Consider the following 21106-nt stretch of genomic DNA (forward strand, 5'->3'; position numbering starts at 1 on the left):
TCTACGCCCCCTAGCACCGGCTTAAGCAGAATTCAACATTTAAACATGAAATAGTAAAATTTTTAATTTTGAAACATCCGCAGATGTGTTCATATGGCGGTTATCATGTTACTTACAATGTGACAATTCCGTGCCATTCCATGAAAAGCGGCGTATCGTCCCCAAAGGAAAGGGATCAGAGGTTATGAAGCCTGCGTATCTCAGATAAGACGTCAAAAGACAAATTTAAAAAGCAGGCAACATATCCTAAGGGTGATTCAACATTATTCAAGGAGGAATATTTGAACTACCCAACTAGGAAATGCCGAAAAGTTGAAACTAAAAATAACACAAGCACAACAATAATGTCGTGCTGAACGATCTTCAAGGATCGAAAATATAACATCATTAATCGGCTTTTAAAATTACAATTAAGCGTTTTATTATATTTTTTCATTATAATCTATCAAAATAGTTTTAGCTTGACTTTATGCAAAAAATCAGTTCGAAATAATATAATTTGTAATTATGAAATTAGAAACAAATATCTAAATATCAAGATCACTTCTATGATTTGTCACGAACCGAAATATATGTTACCATACCGATATCGGCTTGTAAAAGTTAAAATAAATATTTTAATAAATCTTGTTCAATTAATTAATAAAAAATCATTCAAACTGAACCATAAACAAAGGAAAATAATATTCAATTATAATAAATGATGATGTTATATACGGATATGTATATTATATCATGATTTATTACACGTGCTCGGACAATGGAGGTGCTAGTTGACATTGCATACTTGTTAACCGCACTCCTTTAATGTACATCGGCGCTTGGAAACTTTAAATATCCAAACAACATAATTAGTCATAACTATTACTTAAAACACAACCCAGCTATACAGGACTACTGATAAGGAGCCTTGTAGGGCACAAATCAAAACAAGGAGAGGGAATAGAGGCAAAGCACGAATGTTATGTAATTATATATATTTCAAATTAAAAAGAAACCTAAAAGAATATTGAAAGAAAAAAAACACAACAACTTATTAAAAGGCTAACAAAAAGGATAAAATGGAGGTGAAGGGACCAGAACGTCGGGGAAGGGGGTGGACAAATATGGGGGAAGGGATACTACTTACCGTAAACGACAAAACAAGAAGGGACATAAAAACGTTTCAGCTGAATTAGGACGAAGCAATTAACAAGATAAACATCTGTAGAACATAGAAGGGAATCAACTTAATTTGGGAGTATAAAAACAACTTTGTTTAACTAGTTAATGGTATACTTATATTCACTCTCCGCCTCAACATGTCCTTTTGTAAACAAGACCGTGTTTATAAAATAAACGAGACAGTATTTATGAAAAGAATCCACTCCAAGCGGAAATCTGACAACGTCTATAGGTTAATAAAAGTAAACCAAAGAATGCACATACATACATATAAAAAGTAAGCTAAATAACTGTAACAAAAGTGTTCCTTGTCTTAAGAAAAGTTAGAGCAAAAATAATATTACATAAAAGGACCCGACAATTTAGTCTTAATTGATATCAAAAACAGTCTATACAGGGTATGTTTACTTTCATGGAATAAGGTTTTTTTCATATTGATACTCAAGAAATTATGAAAAAATATTTTTTACTGAAGAATTTTGGCTTAGCTGTTTTGTTTTAGAAAATAATAGAATCGATAACATACGTCTAGCTCTGGCTTCATTCCTGATGTTGGTGGCTTTTGGTAACTCGGCCCGGCACTGCCGGCGACAAGACACCTCGGTTTCATAGAAATTCTTGTTTCCATCACAACCGCTGTATTTGATTTCCTCACAACGTTTTGTCTCAACATTGTAATAATATCGAAAAATTGAATCCCGGAAAGGTTGAAGCTGAGAACACATCATCGTTACTATATTGAAATAAACATGTATGTTTTATTAAACCTTTTAATAAAACATTTGTTAAAATTAATGACTTCATACAATGTTAAAAAACTCATTACTAGAGAAACAAGGAATTATCATAGTATTGCAAGCAATCCATGGGTCCCCTACCGGTTAGAATTCAAGCAACATTCTGAAGGGCCATTGGCCATTCACTAATGTTTCATTTTTTCTCTTTATTAAGAAAAATTGTTGGAAAACATCTTAAAAGTGATCAAATCTAGTTTTTATGAACAGACAGTTTGAAGGACACTAAAGTTCATTTTTCAAACATCCCTGTTACCACAATATAAAAACTTTAAAAGCAAAATTCTAAAAGAGAAGATAACTCTTGAAATAAAGATCCAAGATGTCATACATGATGTGAGTGTAACAAAGAACAATTTGTGATGAAGCTGGTTATAATGAATGTATGTTTTGAATTTGAAGTAAAAGAATGTTAAAAGAATGAATAGAAAAAAAATCAAAGTTGAATGAGGAGATACACCTGGAAATAAGGATGCTAGATTTATAAAACTTGTCATATCATTATGATGTGGGAGTTTGAAGTAAATCCTATGAGTAATGAAGAAGTTGGAATAAAATATACACATTTCTAGAACAAATATAAGTTCAAGGGGGACATAATTTCAGAAATAGTCTTGATAGAGTATTAAATCTTCTCACAAATGATTTGAGTGATAATAGCAAACATACATATGAAGAAGATACATTAAGAAATAAAGAAGTTATTAATAAACAACATTTTTATGTAAGTTCAAGGGAGGCAATTCTCATATATTTTTTGTGCTAGTGTTAAAACCTTGTTACATATGATGTGGTTGATGACCAGAAACTTATGTTTGAAGTTTGAAATAAATGCCGTAAGAAATAAAAAACTTAAAGTGAAAAAGCCTTAAAACTAGAATCAGAATTATTGAGGAGGTTGTTAAGTGTGACAACTGTCAATATACTCCCTATAGTCAAAGATTAAAATGATGTGTAAAATTTCCATACTACCATCTATTTATATTTTAAGTTTCATTAAAAATTTCAGCTTTTTTACTAATCACAAATTTAGTAATATTTGCCATGTTTTAAGCCAATGTGTTGCCATGGCAACTTTTGTTTTTCAAAATAGGAAGAAATGAAAAAGACATAACTGCGATATAATATTTCAAGGTTCATAAAAATATTTTCAGTACTTTCTGCATTATCACTAGATCAAGTTTATGTGTTAAATTTGCCATATTTTCAGTCTATTTGTTGTAATAGCAGCCAGAGTTTTCAACATAGGAAGAAAAGAAAAAGACGTGCATAATTTCAAGACTGCCATCTACCCATATTTCAAGTTCTATAAAAATATTTCCAGTACTTTTTGCCTTATCACTGGATCCAGTTTATGCGTAAAATTTGCCATAATTTCAGTCTATTTGTTGCCATAGCTACCAGAATTTTCAACATAAGAAGAAAAGAAAAAGACGTGCACAATCTCCATACTGCCATAAATCAAGTTCCATAAAAATATTTTCAGTATTTTTTTGCGTTATCGCGCGATCCAGTTTTGTGGACGGACGGACTGACGGACGTTCTAACAGGAGAGTAATAATGTGGGTTCTCTATTGTTCTCTTTATTGTTGTTTTTAGCAACACAAAGGAAAATAGCCACTAAAAGCATTACGGAATGAATGACATCAAAGAAAAAGAACAGTTACCTATTGTCCCTCTAGCCACATAATAACTGTCCTGTGAGTGCGGACGGACAGACGGACGGACATTTTGGGTTAAGGGGCTATTTTCTTTGTTATTTTCTTTGTTTACTTAAGGGCTACTAGCCCCTAAACCCTTTGATCATGGAATTAACCTAATGTTCTCTTTTGTTCTCTTTACTGTTATATAGCCCCTAAACCCAAAATGTTTGCTTGGACAGACGGACGGACGGACGGAGGTTTATCCCCCTTCGGTAAGCCGATAGGGGACTATCAAAATTGCGTTTATGAAAAAATGCTATGTCCTTGCTTTTACAACATTAAATATTAAGTAAAGAGGCAGTACAATTTTAGTTTCTAAACTATGAAACTTTGTGATAATACTGTAGAATTTACTGAATTTAGAAACAAGTCACTAGGCTCAAATATAGGTCAACTTTAAAAACAATCTACTCGTTATCTCAAACTGTACATATATTACAAATGCATCTGTACCTATAAAAATGTAGGTTACTTGGTCAAACCATATATCATTTTATATCAGAGTTTAATTCTCTATCTGTAACCATGATTATGGTTCATATTCTAGCTGTATGTCAAATAAAAAGAAAGTAAGTTACTTGGTCAATACCTTATTTATTTGATATCCAATTTCAGTTCCAGGCCTGAAATTGTGCATATAGTAAAACTCTCCAAGAAACTATCCTGGTATGGTTTGTTGAGATTTATTGAGCAGTTTTTAACAAGAAAAGTTTTTAAGTATATTTCGAATTATAAGTTGTATAACACTCACGCTCGCCCTACGCACGCACTTATGCATACGCACGTAGGCACGTAATACACGCATACAGGAGAATAGCTATGTGCTACCGCATCGCATATGTTGCAATGACATAAAAAAAAATAAAATTGAACAAACCTTCTTCTAAACGGTGGTTAGAAATTTGATAATTTATCCATCTGACATATTCTGATACCTTTGTGTAGACACCAGGAGCTTCATGTTGACTACAACCTTTACCCCAAGATGTTATTCCTATTATCGTACTCTGGCCGTTGATTTCACAAATGAGAGGACCACCTGAGTCCCCCTGACAAGTATCAGCACTTCCATCTCCAGCACATATTACCTTTTTAAAGTTAATAGGATATTTGTTGTAGTATCTATGACAATCTTTCTCTGGGATGATCATTACCTCTGCTGCCCTTAATGTATCAGTTTTTGTACCTGTGTAAAAAATATTTTAATTAATGGTCAAATTTGCTTGCTCTAGTTTTCAACAAATTTAAAACAGAGTCTTAATCACAGATCGAACATTGTTTAGATTTTTAGTTTTTTAAATTTTATTTATTTATATAAATATTTGTTACCAAGTTCTCCCTCCGTGCCCCATCCCGAAACTTCACATTTAGGTTCAGATAAAAGCTGAGTGAATTCTTCAGGCAAACAAGCTGGCTGTATATAATCATTGAAGGAAATTCCACTGGTTGATTTTATTTTCAGTAACGCGATATCATTGTTAGAGTAATTTCTTTCGAATTCTGCAATTAAACATTTGACATTACAGCACATAATATATCAGTATAAAATATAGGAAATATAGGATGTTAACATTGTGTTCAGAATTAAAAATGAGAAATATATTAGAAAATGACAAACTTTCTCAAAGTTTACATGATTCAACAGAATCATGTTATAACGACACGCGTGCTTGTCACCATCCTACTTTTTTATTTCCTGAAAGTGAGGGTACTGTTTTGCTTAATGTGGACATCTTTTAGGGTATTCAAGGCTTACCAAGCAAAATCACATTTGATTTTCAATTAACGTTGTTCAGTTTATTTTCTGACATTGCAAATTTATGTTTTACATTTCATTCTATGTTCTAATATTTTGGCAATTTTTTTAAAATTTTCTTCGAGTAATGCCTTATTTAGAAGAAAATGTTCACATATTGAAAAAACAACAACAAATCATTGTACAAATAGAATGGTTTGACATTATGCATATCGAATAAAAATCAAGAAACAAAAAATAATTTCAAATAACAAATGTATCAGTTTACATGCTTTTGAGTTACCTACACTTTAACGAGACCTAAAATAATAAAACAAATTCACTTTCAAGGGGCAGATAGCTGAAAAAGTAGAATGGTGTGACCTAGTATTTCATCAATGTATTCAAAATGAGTCTCTGTAATCAAATGTGCGAATTTTGCCGGCGCTAGTTTAATTTTTCCTATTTTGTCATTGTTAAAAAATAATTTGAATTTCAATAAGAGACATCAAGCTGAAATCAAGATATTGTACTGATGGGAAATATTGGATATGATCTAATAATCATGAAATGATCCCCTCGAAATAACTAAACGTCTGTTTGAGTGACATTTGGACAACAAAACTCACTTGATTTATTAATCCGCGTATAACAGAAATTGTATTTTTTTGTGGTAAAATGTATGTGCATATTACTTACTAAGCTTCTATGGAAAACAAAACATCTTACCACTGTAATTCCAGTGTTTGACAATATATTCAATATGAAACATTTCTTCATATTCATCATGTATAGTAAGATCATGGTCTCCAACAATAACTCGTACGTCCTTGAAATTTAGTTTTGCATTCAAACCATCGTAGTTTCCTATTAAGTCGCTGTATAAAATCAGAAAAGATTTAACATTTATTGCAAACATATCAGTTTCTTTTCATGGTGATCCTTATAAAGTAAATATTCAAATTAATTCCGTTTGCTGTAACTGAGTACAATGACAATGAATGATATTTAATGATAAGACGTTGCCTGTAATTCATTATTTGTGTGCCTATATTTAAAATCAAAGCAGAAAACACTGAGAGGGATGTGTGCAATTTTAACATTAATGCATGCACACAAATAAAAGTAAACGGTATGAAAAGGCTGTCAAAACATGTTCCACCTTAGGCAGAACAAGCTGATGCCAGAATTACCTTTAAATTAGACTTATTTTCTTTTTTAATATCTTCAAATCAGAATTACAGTAGTCCGAATTTGTAAATAGCAAAACGCTACAGTCAACATTAATATCTTTAACCTGGCGTACTGTTTGTGACATAATAAACATAATGTAGAACTTAATGTTATTAAAACAAGACACATGGCTCTGCTTAACACTTTGCAAATAATGAACATATGGTATTTTACTAAGTGTTAACAAATTTATGAACTCACAAATCATGGTAGACAGATGTTCAAGACTTACTTGATAATGAGTTTGACTATGTATCACAGTATAAGCATTTCACAAAATTAGAATATTGAAACTGCTAAATAGGCGATAGATGATAATGTAAGATTGAATTCTTATTCAAACAGTATTTATGTGTAAGATTAGAATATATTACAGTTTATGCAATGTTTTAAACTTTAATTGATGAATGATCATAATGCAAATTAAGAAATATTACAGTCTAACACAGTTTACTGGATTGTACTAATAATATGTCATAAAAACGCCTTTTGTTGTAGAAATAATATGGTTTAAATTGTTAGATAATATATTTTATTTCACCGGAACATACATGATAAAATGGTACCTATCTTCGGCAATTAGATAGTTACGTCAATTCAACCTACTTTTTCTTCTAATAAATAACTGTATATAACAGTGAAAAAGCACTTTAATGAATCATTGATATTGAAAGTTCGATATAAACTATATTTAAATGCATACACCAAAACAGTGCCAAAATAATTATCTAAATCCTTCAAAATAATCATCACCATGTGATATACAAAGTTTAAGTCTTTTAATTCAATTTTTAAAATGCGTTTTAATAACCTTTTCGATGTATACTGTTCGGACACTGGAAAAAGCCAACCGAAATTTTATTTGCGTTTGATATCTACGTCCAGCAACGTGCTTTTGAGCCTCGGAAAAAAAGAAAAATTCACAAGGGGCCTGGGAAATGAGGAGGGTGAGAAAACTCGACAACCTTTTTCCTGTTAAAGATATTTTTGTACAATGATCGCTTTGTGTGACGAAGCATTGTCATGCAACAACCTGACACCATGGAGACCAGTTGCTGGTCGAGGGTTTTTGAAATATTTTTTTAATTTATGAAAGACCCGCCCTTTAAAAAACTTGGCATTTACAGATTTATTCTTTTGTACGGCAATTTGAATAGCAGGACCTTCATTGGCAAAGACTATTACAAACATGACCTTTTGACGTTCATGGCGCGTTTTGCCATGTAAGGTCTTTGACTTTTCTCATATATTGTTACATAAATTTCGCTTGGGCTAATAAAAGTGAAGCCACATCTCTTCGCCAGTGATGGTATTTGCGAAAAAAAAAACGATTGTATTTAGGAAACAGTTTCAACAACTGTTTGGAGATTTTTACCCGAGCAAGTTTTTTTGTTTTTTTTGTAAGGAGATAGTGTAACAATCAGGCACTTATCCACCTCAATTTTAAATAATGTCTAAGAATTGTTTGAGCGGCGCGCCTTCAGAGATACCAATGAATTTAGCTTTATATTTTGTTGTAAATCTTATATCTAAAGCAATCAAATCCTGTACATTTTCAACCTTTTTGGGCAAAGTTGCAGCTTTCGGATGGCGGAATGAGGTGCATTTTTTACTGATTCCACACCACTTTTGAATTATTTACACCACGTGTGACAGATGCAAAATAAAGTTCATTGTTCCCATAAACACGAAACATTTCATTTAAAATGACCTTCGCCTGTTTACAAAGAATACAGCGGTTCTTGATATAGGACCACATTTGGTCAGTGAAAGGAGACATTTTCATAACCATTTTAGTTTTAGTATACACGAATTGAGCGTGTCATAACTGAACTGATTTACACATGTATTGTATCAATTTAGAGCTTACACAACAATTAAAGCGATACATCTACATAGTTTGTGCAAAAAATGTTTAAAAGCCAGATATTGGTCTAGTTGCATTCATATTTGAACACTCTTCGATTTATTTGAAACTTGATAAGCTAAATTTAGTTGCAGCTGATGAATTTCACTCAAAGAAGAAAAAACATTAATAAATCGGAAAGAAAAGAAAATATAAAAAAACAACAACAAAAATTACTCAAAACAATGTGCAGCACTCAATATCCACTCGTTATTAATAATTGTACCACCACACCAATGAATCCATCCTCGCTTCTTTCGTTGAATTTCCACTTGCCACGGATGCATTCCCATCATTGTCTCAAAGCCACCAGTAATTTTAAGTTGCCGTTTCTTTCTCTTTGAATCGTTTAATTGAATTTTACCTTAAAATTATAAGCGCGAAATGTTAAGATTAAGTCGTGGATGTTAGAAAAAAAAACACAACAAAACACAGAAACAAATCTTACTACCAAATATGAAAGATATCTAACAATGAATATGATTGTATAGGCAAAAGTGTAAAAAATCTATTTAGGACTGATGGCCTAAATTTTACTGAAATCAAATCCAAAGGAAGAAGACCAAGCACAGTATCACTTTATATACAAATGAGAAACATCGGTCTATGAATAACGTTCCGGCAATGTATAGAATGTTACTGATCCTGAAGGAATATATGCATGCCAGTATCACAAATGAAAACTTCAATTTAAAAGTTAAAGTTTGTATGAGCACAAATTTATGAATTCACTTCTTACATTAGTGATCTTGACCGTGACCTAAGTGACCCTCTTATATCCAGCAACCAAAAATAAAAGTGATCATTAATTTTATTAAAAGTAATTAAGCAAAAATTTTATATATCCAATTTGCCGGAAAATGTTACCCAAAGAAGGCCACATCTTCAACGTGATAGGCATAACTTTTGATAAATGGATGGCACAGGGATATAATTTGCCATTATTACAGTTAAGACATATCCAACTAACGGTTTAGGTCAACCATATCTATTTTCAAGGTGCTGAAAAGTGAAAAGAACTGGAAAAAACGGAAGCCATTGTTTGAATTTGCACAGATCACGGACTTTGTAATGATTAGTAAGTGTGCAAATTATGGAGAAATTGGTGCATGTAAACTTAACAAAAATCATAATTGCCGGTCTAGGTTAACTTATTAATAATAAAAATTGACGGTTTTAATTATAATTACAATATGCCCTTGTACATAGAAATGAAAGAAAGAAAAATAAGGTTATAATAACATTTGTGTGAATAAAAATAACATATTTCTTAGGTAAATAACAATTTGAATAGCAGGCCAATATAAAACCGGATAAAGGCCGTAAATATTAGTTATTAGATAAGAAACATTCGACATTCGAAACAAGTACAAACATGGCGGGAAAGCAGCGTCGGATTTGCAACTATTGACACGCTGTTTGCTGCAAACAGACAAATGAAAAACATTTTAACTATAAAAACGTAATACAGAATGAAACAACTTTAATCGTGTTATATTTAATGCGCTTTCTTACCACAATGTGTTTTGTCTATATAATTGGTATAGGAATCGTTGAAACATTTAACTGAAACGACTTCGGAATATTCACAGTCATGACTACCCCAGCCATTGTGTTTGCAATCAGCAAGAGATAGTTCTTCGCCCCTACACTGAACGTTGTCCAGAAGTATTGGTAAAGATTTGTTAACTTCTTGAGGTTTTTGAAAGTTAGCCCAACCATTTCTGGTGGAAAAGTGTACTATATAAATGTCTTATTAAATATTGTTTCAAACAATATTTGTTGAATTAGCCGAATTCCTCTTATATTGCTTTTCAAGAAAATCCATATTTGATATACTTTACATACATTCACATTGTCATTTAATATATACAAGTTATCATCAATAGTAATTTCTATTTTATCGCAAACCAATCGCAATTTAACGTTGTTATTCCATTTCGAAATAAAAAAAAATTCCTAATTATTTTTTTGAAATTTTGTTGTAATTAATGCTTCCGAGGGATCGCACTTTTTCCAGATTTTGTAGTGTGATTTTCAGATATTAAGTTTCCCTGGTGGAAGATGTAGCATGCTTTCTTTGAAAATAAATATGTATAAACTTACGTATATCCGAGCATTTTACAAGCAACAGTTGCATCATTATCATCCCAATCGTCATCACAGATATAACCTCGATGTACGTCATTTAATTTAACTTCAACAACACCTTCTGTTTCATCTATCATCTTAATGTCTAAAATTAAAAAAAAACACTTATTTATTTGATATTATATCATTATAGTATCACATTTTTTACATATTTATACATGTATAAGACCTTGTGTACCATCAGTCTTATCTTTAATTGATCATTTAATTTAACATAACAAATAACATTTACTTTATTTTATGCCTCCATCCTTGCTGCCATTTTGAGGGTCATACCAAAACACATTATGTAAAATATAAAATATCTCTCATGATTCGATAGTCTTTGTGAAAACTGGTAATTATCTTTTATATATATATTGGAACTATTAGACTATTTTTAGCTTAATATGCATGCACAATCTGACAATTCGGATAAATCAGCAGTTTTCATGTTTTTTTTTGTTAAATATTGTTATATTTTATAAACTATTGACTCCAAAAATGGCTACCACTTATGGCATAGTAAAAATTGGGAGCCATCCATAGCCAAAGTAGTACCATGTTTAAGTCAGAGAGCTTTCTTAATTATTGTTTTTTTTCTTTAATTGTTCATATAGTTAAGTTTATGTAGCTCAAATTTACCATTAAAATAAATATCTTGTCATACTCGAGTACTTTTTGATTGCTGTTTTTATCGTGTATCGACGTTCCAAGCAAATTTCGGCCAGAATTATATTGAAAGGTATACTGTTTAAATATTATTTTACTGTAAACTGTTCAGGATGCAATGATTAACAAGTGTTATTATATTCTTACCGAGTGCAACTGGACATTCTGCATTTGTCTGTGTCCATTTACCTTCCTCACATCTTAACTGAGAAGCTATTGTACAGTTCCAATTGGTTGGGAACAGATTTAAAATTGTCTTGTCAGGAAACGATGCCCGGGTCATATTGATTAAGCTTGTGTTGTCTTTGTTCATCACATCAAATAAGTATTTATTAACAAATGGTTTTGGACACTCCTCTGAAATTCATGTAAATTGGTGTTGTAAATTGTTAAAGTGAAATTTGAATTTATCTTTGACGTGACGTGTTCACCATTTATAGCTCTGTGTTCTTTTGTTTTTGTTTCTTTTGATTTAGCTCGTCCCTTGAAACAGTTTTGATTTATCAGACAGTCGACGAAGTATACGTCGAACTAATGTTACGTTTGAACCTACACACAATAGCATACATATATTATACTAGGACAAGTGTCATGCTATGAAAAATTAGCTATTTTCTTGTTATATTTTATATTGTGTATATTAAATAAGTGAGTGAAATATTTGTATTGAATTTCATTTTAAATTTTATTTTATATTTTCTAATCTCTATCAGTAAATTTAATTGTATATGTTTTTAAAAGAATAAAGTTTATCACAGATGTTAATATAACATGCATTTTGCAATTCTTTGTCTAGTGTAAAAGGTTTTTAACACATTGGCTTCTCTGTAACAACATGTCACGTTTGAGACATTCTAATTGACCACATAAATGTACTTAAGATTTAACAAAGAAAAAAGGGTATAATTTATTTTTTATCATATATACCATATTTTGAAATCAGAAAATACAAAATAAAATTTAAAATGAAATTCAATACAAATATTTCACTCACTTATTTAATATACACAATATAAAATATAACAAGAAAATAGCTAATTTTTCATAGCATGACACAAGCAATTATTCTTCAGCAATAATATTGTTTTTATTTTCTTATTTTTCAAACAAAATGATATAATACCTCTTTGAAAACAAAGTCTAACAGGTGAGCCATCGGGATTTCCTTTACAGTAACATTGACAATGTTTTCCAAGAAACCCACCTTCTGGACATTCAACTTTAGCACACACATCTACGAATAAACACAATATATATAACTTAAATTTATGACAAATAATAGTTTATTAGTTTTATTTAGATGAAACAAACTAGTACCGTCTCAATCGATAAACGGATTAATTGCAGGAAGAAATGTTTTTGACGAACATTGTTCGGCATTTCTTTGAGTTATAGAATTAAAAGTAACTGAGACTTAAGACAGGACAATATGACGAATGGTTTTGAATGTTAACATTTTCAGATGTCGCTTTTGTGACTCTTGGCCACCTATTGCCTGACCGCTACTCGTTGTGATATTTTTCACTGTTTTCATTTTTTTTGTTTCAGTATATAAACCTTGTAAAACTTCGAAAAAAACTCACTCTGCGACAAGATAGCACTTGAACCACTTGTCCACTGGAACTTAAGAAAATTAGAGTCTCTTTGTGAGGATGGTACTTTAAGCAATACAGGGGAGTTGGGGCAGCCCCTTTTATTTATCTATTTACCACCACTGATATTGGTCCCTCTTTGAGGCTCACGTATATATACCCAACTTTCCTAACCGCCAATAAGTTAAAAATAGCCCGACAGTATTTGCTAAAGTTGCAAATTATGGTGTATTTACATTAACTCAAATGCTTGATCAGACTTAGATAAACACTGCCTTATAATATGCAAGTACAAGTAGCCACATGTATTTACTTTACTCTGCTCACTCACCTATAACCTTTACAACAGCAGTGTTTGTTTTTATACAGTCTTCAACCTCAAGTATGGTACAGATTTTAAAGTATAGTACAGTAAAGCCAGGAGAGACTACATTATATTCAGTCAAAACTACACATACTGACCTTTACATTTATACATATCATTCAAAGTTTTATAATCTTGAAAGCTCGGAAGCTTGACCTTTCCTATTCTAGATTGAAAGTTAGGATTTATCGTCTCTATTGTGATAAGTTTTGCTGATGCATTCTTTGAGAAAAACTGAAAACAGATTGTATGATAATTGTGATAATTGAACTAGAAAAGCAATCACACTTTGTATCATCTAGAAATAGATATAATTGAACTGATTATATTACATTTAATAAGCGGACAAAGATTATCATTTAAAATTACGTAAAAAAATTTATCATGCATGCTAAAGATGGTTATAGAAGAATATCGTTTGATTAGGATAAATATTGAGCTCCTGACATTTTATAAGCATCATATAAGCCATGTATGTTCTTATATATATTAAAAAAAATAAAAAAATAAAACAATTTACAGATCATAAACAGACATTATTTTTCATTTTTTGGTTTAATCTTATAAAGGGGGTGTAAAACAGCGTTTTCTTTGATCAGTGTAAACTACCTGCCAGATATGCAAGAACGGTTTTCATTATTAACCGACAGTTATTTACATTAACATAAAAACAAATCAAACGCCGTATGAACATTTGATTCCTGCACTTTATATATCTTATTCAATTACAATAAAACGTTAACACTTACATACTGTCCGTAGTGCATAATACTCAAATAATCATAATCATGATCGAAATCTGCATTCTCTGGTTTCCTTTTAATAAACGATTCATTATATCCAGGGTTAATATTTTCAAAGTGTATCTTAATGAAATTATCTCTATCCCAACGGTTATGTTCATGGTAGAATCCAAGTGCGTGTCCTATCTCATGAACAATTATCTCCGGCTGAAATAAATTGTTATAGGAATGTATTTTGTAAGCACATTATATATTATGGTAGTACTAAACATTAAAAAATATTAAGATTTTACATACAAATTGAAATACTAAGATTCATTTTCTCGGTAAAATATTACAAAAGAGGAAATTAAGGATTCTTTTTTTCTCTATTTTATTGTCCCATTTGAATCTTGATTTGAAACTTAACTGGCGAGGTTTTTAGTCAAAAACACTTATGTCTCCTACCACTAGGTATGGGACTGATCACTTCTTTGAAGTGTGGTCGAAATCCCGCAATTACTTTTACCTGTAAAAAGCCAGACAGTGTTTTCCTATTTAAAGCTACGGCGACGAATTTTTTTTCAGCGAAGCGGAACGTGCCGACCATATGCACAATAAGGTATTATATTTATTACTCCTGTAAAGTTTGGTCGAAATCCCGCCAGCACTTGAACCTGTAAAAACGGGATAGGTTTAATTCTATTTATAGCTCTGGCAGTCATTTTTGCTGCGAAATAGAACATGCCGGCGAAATGCACAATTAATGGTGGTACTGATCACACCTGTGAAAAAATGTCGAATTCCCACAAGCAGTTGGACCTGTGATAGCAGGAAATGATTTTTCTATTTATAGCTCTAGAGGCCTTTTTGTGCAGCAAAGTAGAACATGCCAGTGATATGCACAAAAAGGTATAGTACTGATCACAACTGTAAAGTAATGTTGAGATATCACCAGCAGTTTGACCTGGAAAAGCTGGACAAGATTTTCTCTTTATATCTCTGGTGGCCAGTGTTTGCTTCGAAGCGAAACATGCCGGTGATATGCACAACTACGAATGATATTGATTAAGCAATTAGTTTTGAATGTGAAAGCCGGACAAGAGTTGTTTTCTATTTATAGCTCTACCTGCCATTTTGTGCAGTTCTGGTTATATGCACAACTAGAAATAGATCACGCCTGTGAATTTTCAATAAAGTACGACAGCAGTTCTGCTGGACAATATTTCTAGTTTTAGCTCTAGCGCTGTTTTGTACAGCGCTGCAGGACATGCCAACGATATGACCAGCTAGGTAGCGTATTTCTACTATAGTGTTCTGATCACTCCTGTTTGATATACACAACTACAGTTGATACTGATCACTCCTGTGAAGTTTCATTGCAATCCCATCAGAAGTTGTAGCTGTGAAAGCAGAACAAGATTTGTCTCTTGAAGCTCTGGCAGCCAATTGGTTTATCAAAGCTGCGATACGCTTTACTTAGTTTAGTACTGATCACTCCGGAGAAGTTTCATTAAAATCGCATCAGTAGATTGACCTGTGACAGCCAAATAATAGTATTTTCGTTTTTTAAGCTCTTACGGCCATTTTATGGAGCGAAGCGGACGCGCGGACTGAATGTAAGACAGACGGTGAAGGAAAACAATTTGTCTTCAAAATAATATGGTAAGCTGTGTTCATTTTCTTATACGCTACGTTTTAATTAAAAATATTTATCGTTTCAACCTGCCTAGTATTTCAGCTTTACCAAAACATTATAACTTCAAAAAATGAGATTAATAGAATAGGTATATATTTGAAGGACTGGTTAATACTATTTGAATTTTTGACTTTCATTTCTACAAAAAATCAAACCGCCTTTTATGAAAAGCGAGGTCGGTGGGATTGGGAGTATCGGTCTAAATCGGGGGTGGGGGATAACTCACATTCTGAATCGCCGTAACGAATTTCTTCGAAGGGTTTAATTTGTTTTTGAAATATATCAAAGTCACATGGGATCAAGACCGGCGAGTACACAATATAGCATAAGCCCAAATAGTTTTTGCTTTTGGCACATTGCCTTATGTGCAAAATAAGAGACGTAACATGAATTAGTGCTTGACGATGTGTCTTTGGACAAAGTATTCTCGACACGAACATTTTATAAATTTTATGACATATTTGACCTTTTAAAATGTTATTTGTGATAAACATACCTCTTTAACATTACACATAAAAATGCATTATTAATTGATATTACGGAAAAGGTTTATCGCATTTACAGGTCAGTAAAAGCCACAATCACAGTATGCAAAAGAAACAAAAAATAACAAAATACCTCAAAGCAGTTTTTCCCAAGGTAAATAATTTGTGGTCCTTGTTTCATCCCAACATCTGATCCACAACTATTTGAAAAATGTACATTTTAAATATTTATTCAGTTGACATAAAATGAATTCTAATGAAGATCAATTTATCGCAGTTTTACATCCAGTGATAGTGAAAATACATTTATTATAATGACGATTTAAATATTATTTTCATATTCACTTTGAAATGTTAAAAGGATACTCAGGCAAATTAATAACAAAAAATATTAAAACGATCATTTGTACTCAAATCACTGTAAAATGACATTTTTGAAAGTTCCAGCATGAATTTCTGTATACATTTCTGGTTTGAAGCTTAAATATATCTATTTATAGTGAACAAACATTAGACAGAATCGCCGAGTTGTTCTAAAACAAGTCATGCAACTTGAACAAACCCAGGAAATTACAATAAAAATATTGTGAATGTTGTTTGATTGAAACAAGTCTAAGTCATTCATTTGGCATATTCTTTAACGTTTCTAGAGGCCACTGTTAAAACCTTTTTGAAATCTTAACCCAAGTGGGTCAAGTTAGGAAACCACCATTTTTTATTCATAAGGAGAAAACTGCCTAGTGTATCCATTTTAAAAATATTTACAGAAAAATAAATGAAAAATTCAAAAAAGAAAAGAAATGACAATTTTGCCCGTGTTTCCCTTTAAATTAAAATAATGTTTTGTATTAGTGAAACAAACATACTCCTTTAAAGGCATATGTTAGGGTTGTACTAATCTTAAGACTCATTAAAATGCAGGAAAAGTTTTATGAAATAATGTATAAATTGCAACTCCCGTTTATAGGATCAAATGATTCATAGCAACAAAAGAAAAAATCATGTAAAACTGCCCACGAGAAGCGAGCGAACAAGTAGTTCCTTGTATTGAAAAAGTTTAATCATTAATATGTGCAACGGCTAAGAAAATATCTGACCCAAAGTACAAGTAGTCATTCAAAAATGACAACGTAAAACTTGGCCATACATATTAATTGCAAATTAAAATTTATATGTACAAGTTATCTTCTCCAAGCTGAAACACTAATCTGTTGTACACCTGCTTGTTACCATAGAAATTAAGGCATGAGTACTGCTCCCAAATAGAAATTGACCGTCGAATCTCAAGTTCCTGTAGATCACCTGAATTAAAAAAATGTAGATCAACTGAATTGAAAATAAAATCATATAAATACACAAACTACGAACAAAGTGAATTTCCATGATGAAGAAATACAACATATACAGCTTAAAAATGGTGCCAGATTTTAGAACAACTTTGGATGTCTTTAATTTTACAATTATTAAGTTGATTCTATATAAAGACGATTATACATTATATAGTGTTGTTTTGACTTTATATAAGAATGGTTCGCCATAATATATTCGTAATTGCACATCATATGATGAAAGACTGACATCATATATAGACAGATTGACATAATATATTATTACCCCTCACTTTTTTCGTAATGCTTATTTCCTATAGGCCTCTAGTAGTTATTTTTACTGTTCATGCAAGCTATACCCGTAGGACGGCCAAAGCGTAAGAAAACGTATCGAAATTTTACATTTCTGAAAGCCAGTCTTATATTACGACAGACGTCCATAGCGTAGTTAAACGTATCAAAAATATACCTTTCTAGAAACCGTTGCGTAAATCAGCGTAAAACTTGAATTTTGTTTCATGCAAACCCCGTAAAAACCCCGTTTTCGTACATTCTGATTTTATTAATGTGTTTATGAAAATCGAAATATTACGCTATGGTTGTTCAACTGCATACGATAAACAACAAATCCATACCGTATAACACTGTTAATATTACGTTCAATTGCAATAAACAGACTCACAATCCTTGTTTTCTGAATAATGTATTTAAAACAAGTTCTGAACGTTTTAAAACGGTAAATTTTACGTTATTTACCTATATAGCCATTTTGTTGTTCACGCCTTGCTTGCGTCCTTTCATACCACGGCCATTAGAATACCATGTTGAGTAAAACGTCCACATCGTTTTAAAACGTAATTATTAAAAATCAATAAAAATCAATGTTTCTCAGGAAGGGTGATTGATACTATGCTTTTCAACGTGAATTTTGTAAGTTCAACACATTTTTGTTTCAAATAAGAGAACTGCTTACAGAAACTCCGTTTGATGTATCAATAAATGCATTTTAAAATACTATACCATTTAGAAGATTTTCTTCAATTAATTTGGATATCGATTTGATTACCACATTAATTAAAAAGTGTACTGTATATCTAAACATTTACTTTATCTGTCAATAAAGGGCACTATACAATTAACATATTTGGTGTTTCTATTTGAACAACATTTAACAGAATTAAATAAATGAAAGGTAAACTTCAAGAATTGAGTCATTAAAAACTAAATTTTGGTGGCCTTCCTACGACAAACAGTAGTGGCTTTCAGGAAGCTAAAATTTTATGCCGGTTTATTACGTTCTAGCCTTCTTATGACTATAGCGCCCGGCTTTTGAGAAGTCGATTTTTCGGTACGTTTTATTACGCTATGGCCGTCGAAAGGATATAAAGCTGGTTCCTCATAACATATACGGGAATTTTGACTCTGTATAAGGATGGTTTCGCATAATATAATAAGAAAAAATTACATCGTATATTGAAAGAGTGACATAATAATTATAAGAAAACATTGACATCATATATTGCTGACTCAATATAAAGATGATTCCACATAATATATTCATATCTTCACATCTTATAATGGCAGACTTACATCATATAATGTTAGATTGACATCATAAAAGGACAGATTGACATAAAATATAGTTATTTGACCTTATATAAGGATGGTTCCACATAATACATTAAAAAAGCACATCGTATAATATATACATACAAAGACACACTGACATCATATATTTTTCAGTTGACTATAGATCAGGATGGTCCACATAATATATCCATGAGTGCATATTGTTTAAGGAAAGGGAAAGGGTGACTCAATATATTGTTATTTGGACATAACAACATTTAGATTTATTATTATAATGCAGTCAATGCTTTCCATAAGTAAATGTATGCCTTGATCAGGGACAATTGCAAAAAATATGTTACCGTTTTATGTTCTCATCAAATATGGCATAACATTAAAAAAAAATGGTTTGACAGCCAGGGCAACAACAAAAGTAGGTCTCCCACTGCCATTTCAGTCTAAATTTTGGTTGAAAGCTAAAAACCAATGTTCAACAGCCAAAAAAGTAATGAGGTACTTGTATATGTTCAAATTATAAGATTCACTTAGTGTGTACTATAGTTTGTATGCCCAAATGTTACTTCGAAACAAAGGTTCTAATATTTACGTACATATATGCCTATATGCTATAGTGACAAACAGTTAATAAAAGCAGAAGATTGATTACGCAATGTGAAATGTCGTCTACAGACAGACAGTAAAAGTAGCATTTTGCATTGATATGTTTGAGATTTCGAATATATTGTATGATTTATTTTCATAGTTTTATATGTTTGTTTATCTAACGGTTAATCATGTAAAAGGTGAAGATTATATGCAATCGTCAGGGGAAAATGTAAAAAAAACGCATACGCATGTGCACTTAAATTGTTGTTTTTTTCGTAATATGAATTATTTTTAAAAAACCAAGACTTTTCATAATGTTTGACCAAACATATTTTTGTATTTTTACATATCGCATATTATTTATAAACTATGGACACTGCAAACTAAATATTAACTCTAGGAAATAATGATTTATAATAAGTGGTATCAGAAAGTTTAAATGCGGATACATTCTTTGTATTGAATAAAAACAAATATTCTTGAATTATATTTATTTTGTTTATTATAAGTCGGACCAGAATGCGTAGAAAACTTACCAATACCGTCGCTTATTTCATAGGGCACATCTATCTGCCAACGTTTTGTTTCGTCTTTGTCAAAAGTCGCACGGTAACGTTCCGGTCTAGAAGGTTAAAAATAATATTGAAGATGAAAAATAGTTTGGCAAATAAATTGTATAAATTATGGTGTAAATCTTTTAAATGCATATTTTTGCTAGCATGTTTCAACATTTAAATGCGCATTAAATGTATTTATTAATATTCATAATCAATTTACTACAGCCTCCGGAATAAGTTTGCAAATCCGGAATTTTCGCAAATTCAAATACAATTTAAAAAAAAAATCAGTACAAAAAGTTAAGTCAAACAGTAATTGGGATGAAAATAGACGATAATTGGTCGTTTTTACATAGACAGTACAAGATTGAGCGCTGGGCAAGCAGCATTCCAAGTGTGGCATTCGATTGATTTTTCCATTCTCCTCATGGGTTTTACGTTTCTCTAATTGGATTAAAACGCCATTTTCATAAAATGGGATAAAAATTCCGTGGGAGGGAAAAACACTTTCACATGTATTGATTTTTATATACTTAAAATGAACTTATAAGTGTGTAAGGATCCTTTTTAAAGAAATTTGAAAATTTGTATAAGAATAACTGTATAATACGTTTTGTTCGATCACTCGAACAAAACTTCTATACAAAAACACATTTCATGAGATAGACAACTAATGTTTCATTCAATCTATGACAAACATGTTTTTGGTTCCTGATCTAATGAAAATATAAACAAGAACGTGTTGGTAAAACACAAATGTCCCCCGCTCAGATTCTTGTCAGTAGCAATATTTAAAAAAAAATGTTTACCCATTCACTCAGTTATGGACAGAAAAATTGCCAAAAAA

General features: G+C 31.4%; 1 protein-coding gene across 1 annotated transcript; it reads right to left on the reverse strand.

Moving 5' to 3' along the window:
• Window positions 1-1690: 1690 nt before the first annotated feature.
• LOC132733271 (uncharacterized) lies at window positions 1691-20324 on the reverse strand (the record flags this gene model as incomplete). The annotated part of the gene is given in 14 exon segments (XM_060719880.1): window positions 1691-1897; window positions 4539-4847; window positions 4991-5161; window positions 6126-6274; window positions 8713-8899; window positions 10051-10259; window positions 10642-10771; window positions 11485-11694; window positions 12461-12571; window positions 13392-13527; window positions 14043-14243; window positions 16333-16399; window positions 17378-17501; window positions 20239-20324. Coding segments are annotated over 14 exon segments (2297 nt in total), but the record flags the coding sequence as incomplete, so codon positions are not given.
• Between the last annotated feature and the right edge of the window lie 782 nt (window positions 20325-21106).

Source organism: Ruditapes philippinarum, unplaced genomic scaffold (assembly GCF_026571515.1).
Source record: "Ruditapes philippinarum isolate M1 unplaced genomic scaffold, ASM2657151v2 ctg15082_1_1_1_1, whole genome shotgun sequence".
Taxonomy (NCBI): domain Eukaryota; kingdom Metazoa; phylum Mollusca; class Bivalvia; order Venerida; family Veneridae; genus Ruditapes; species Ruditapes philippinarum.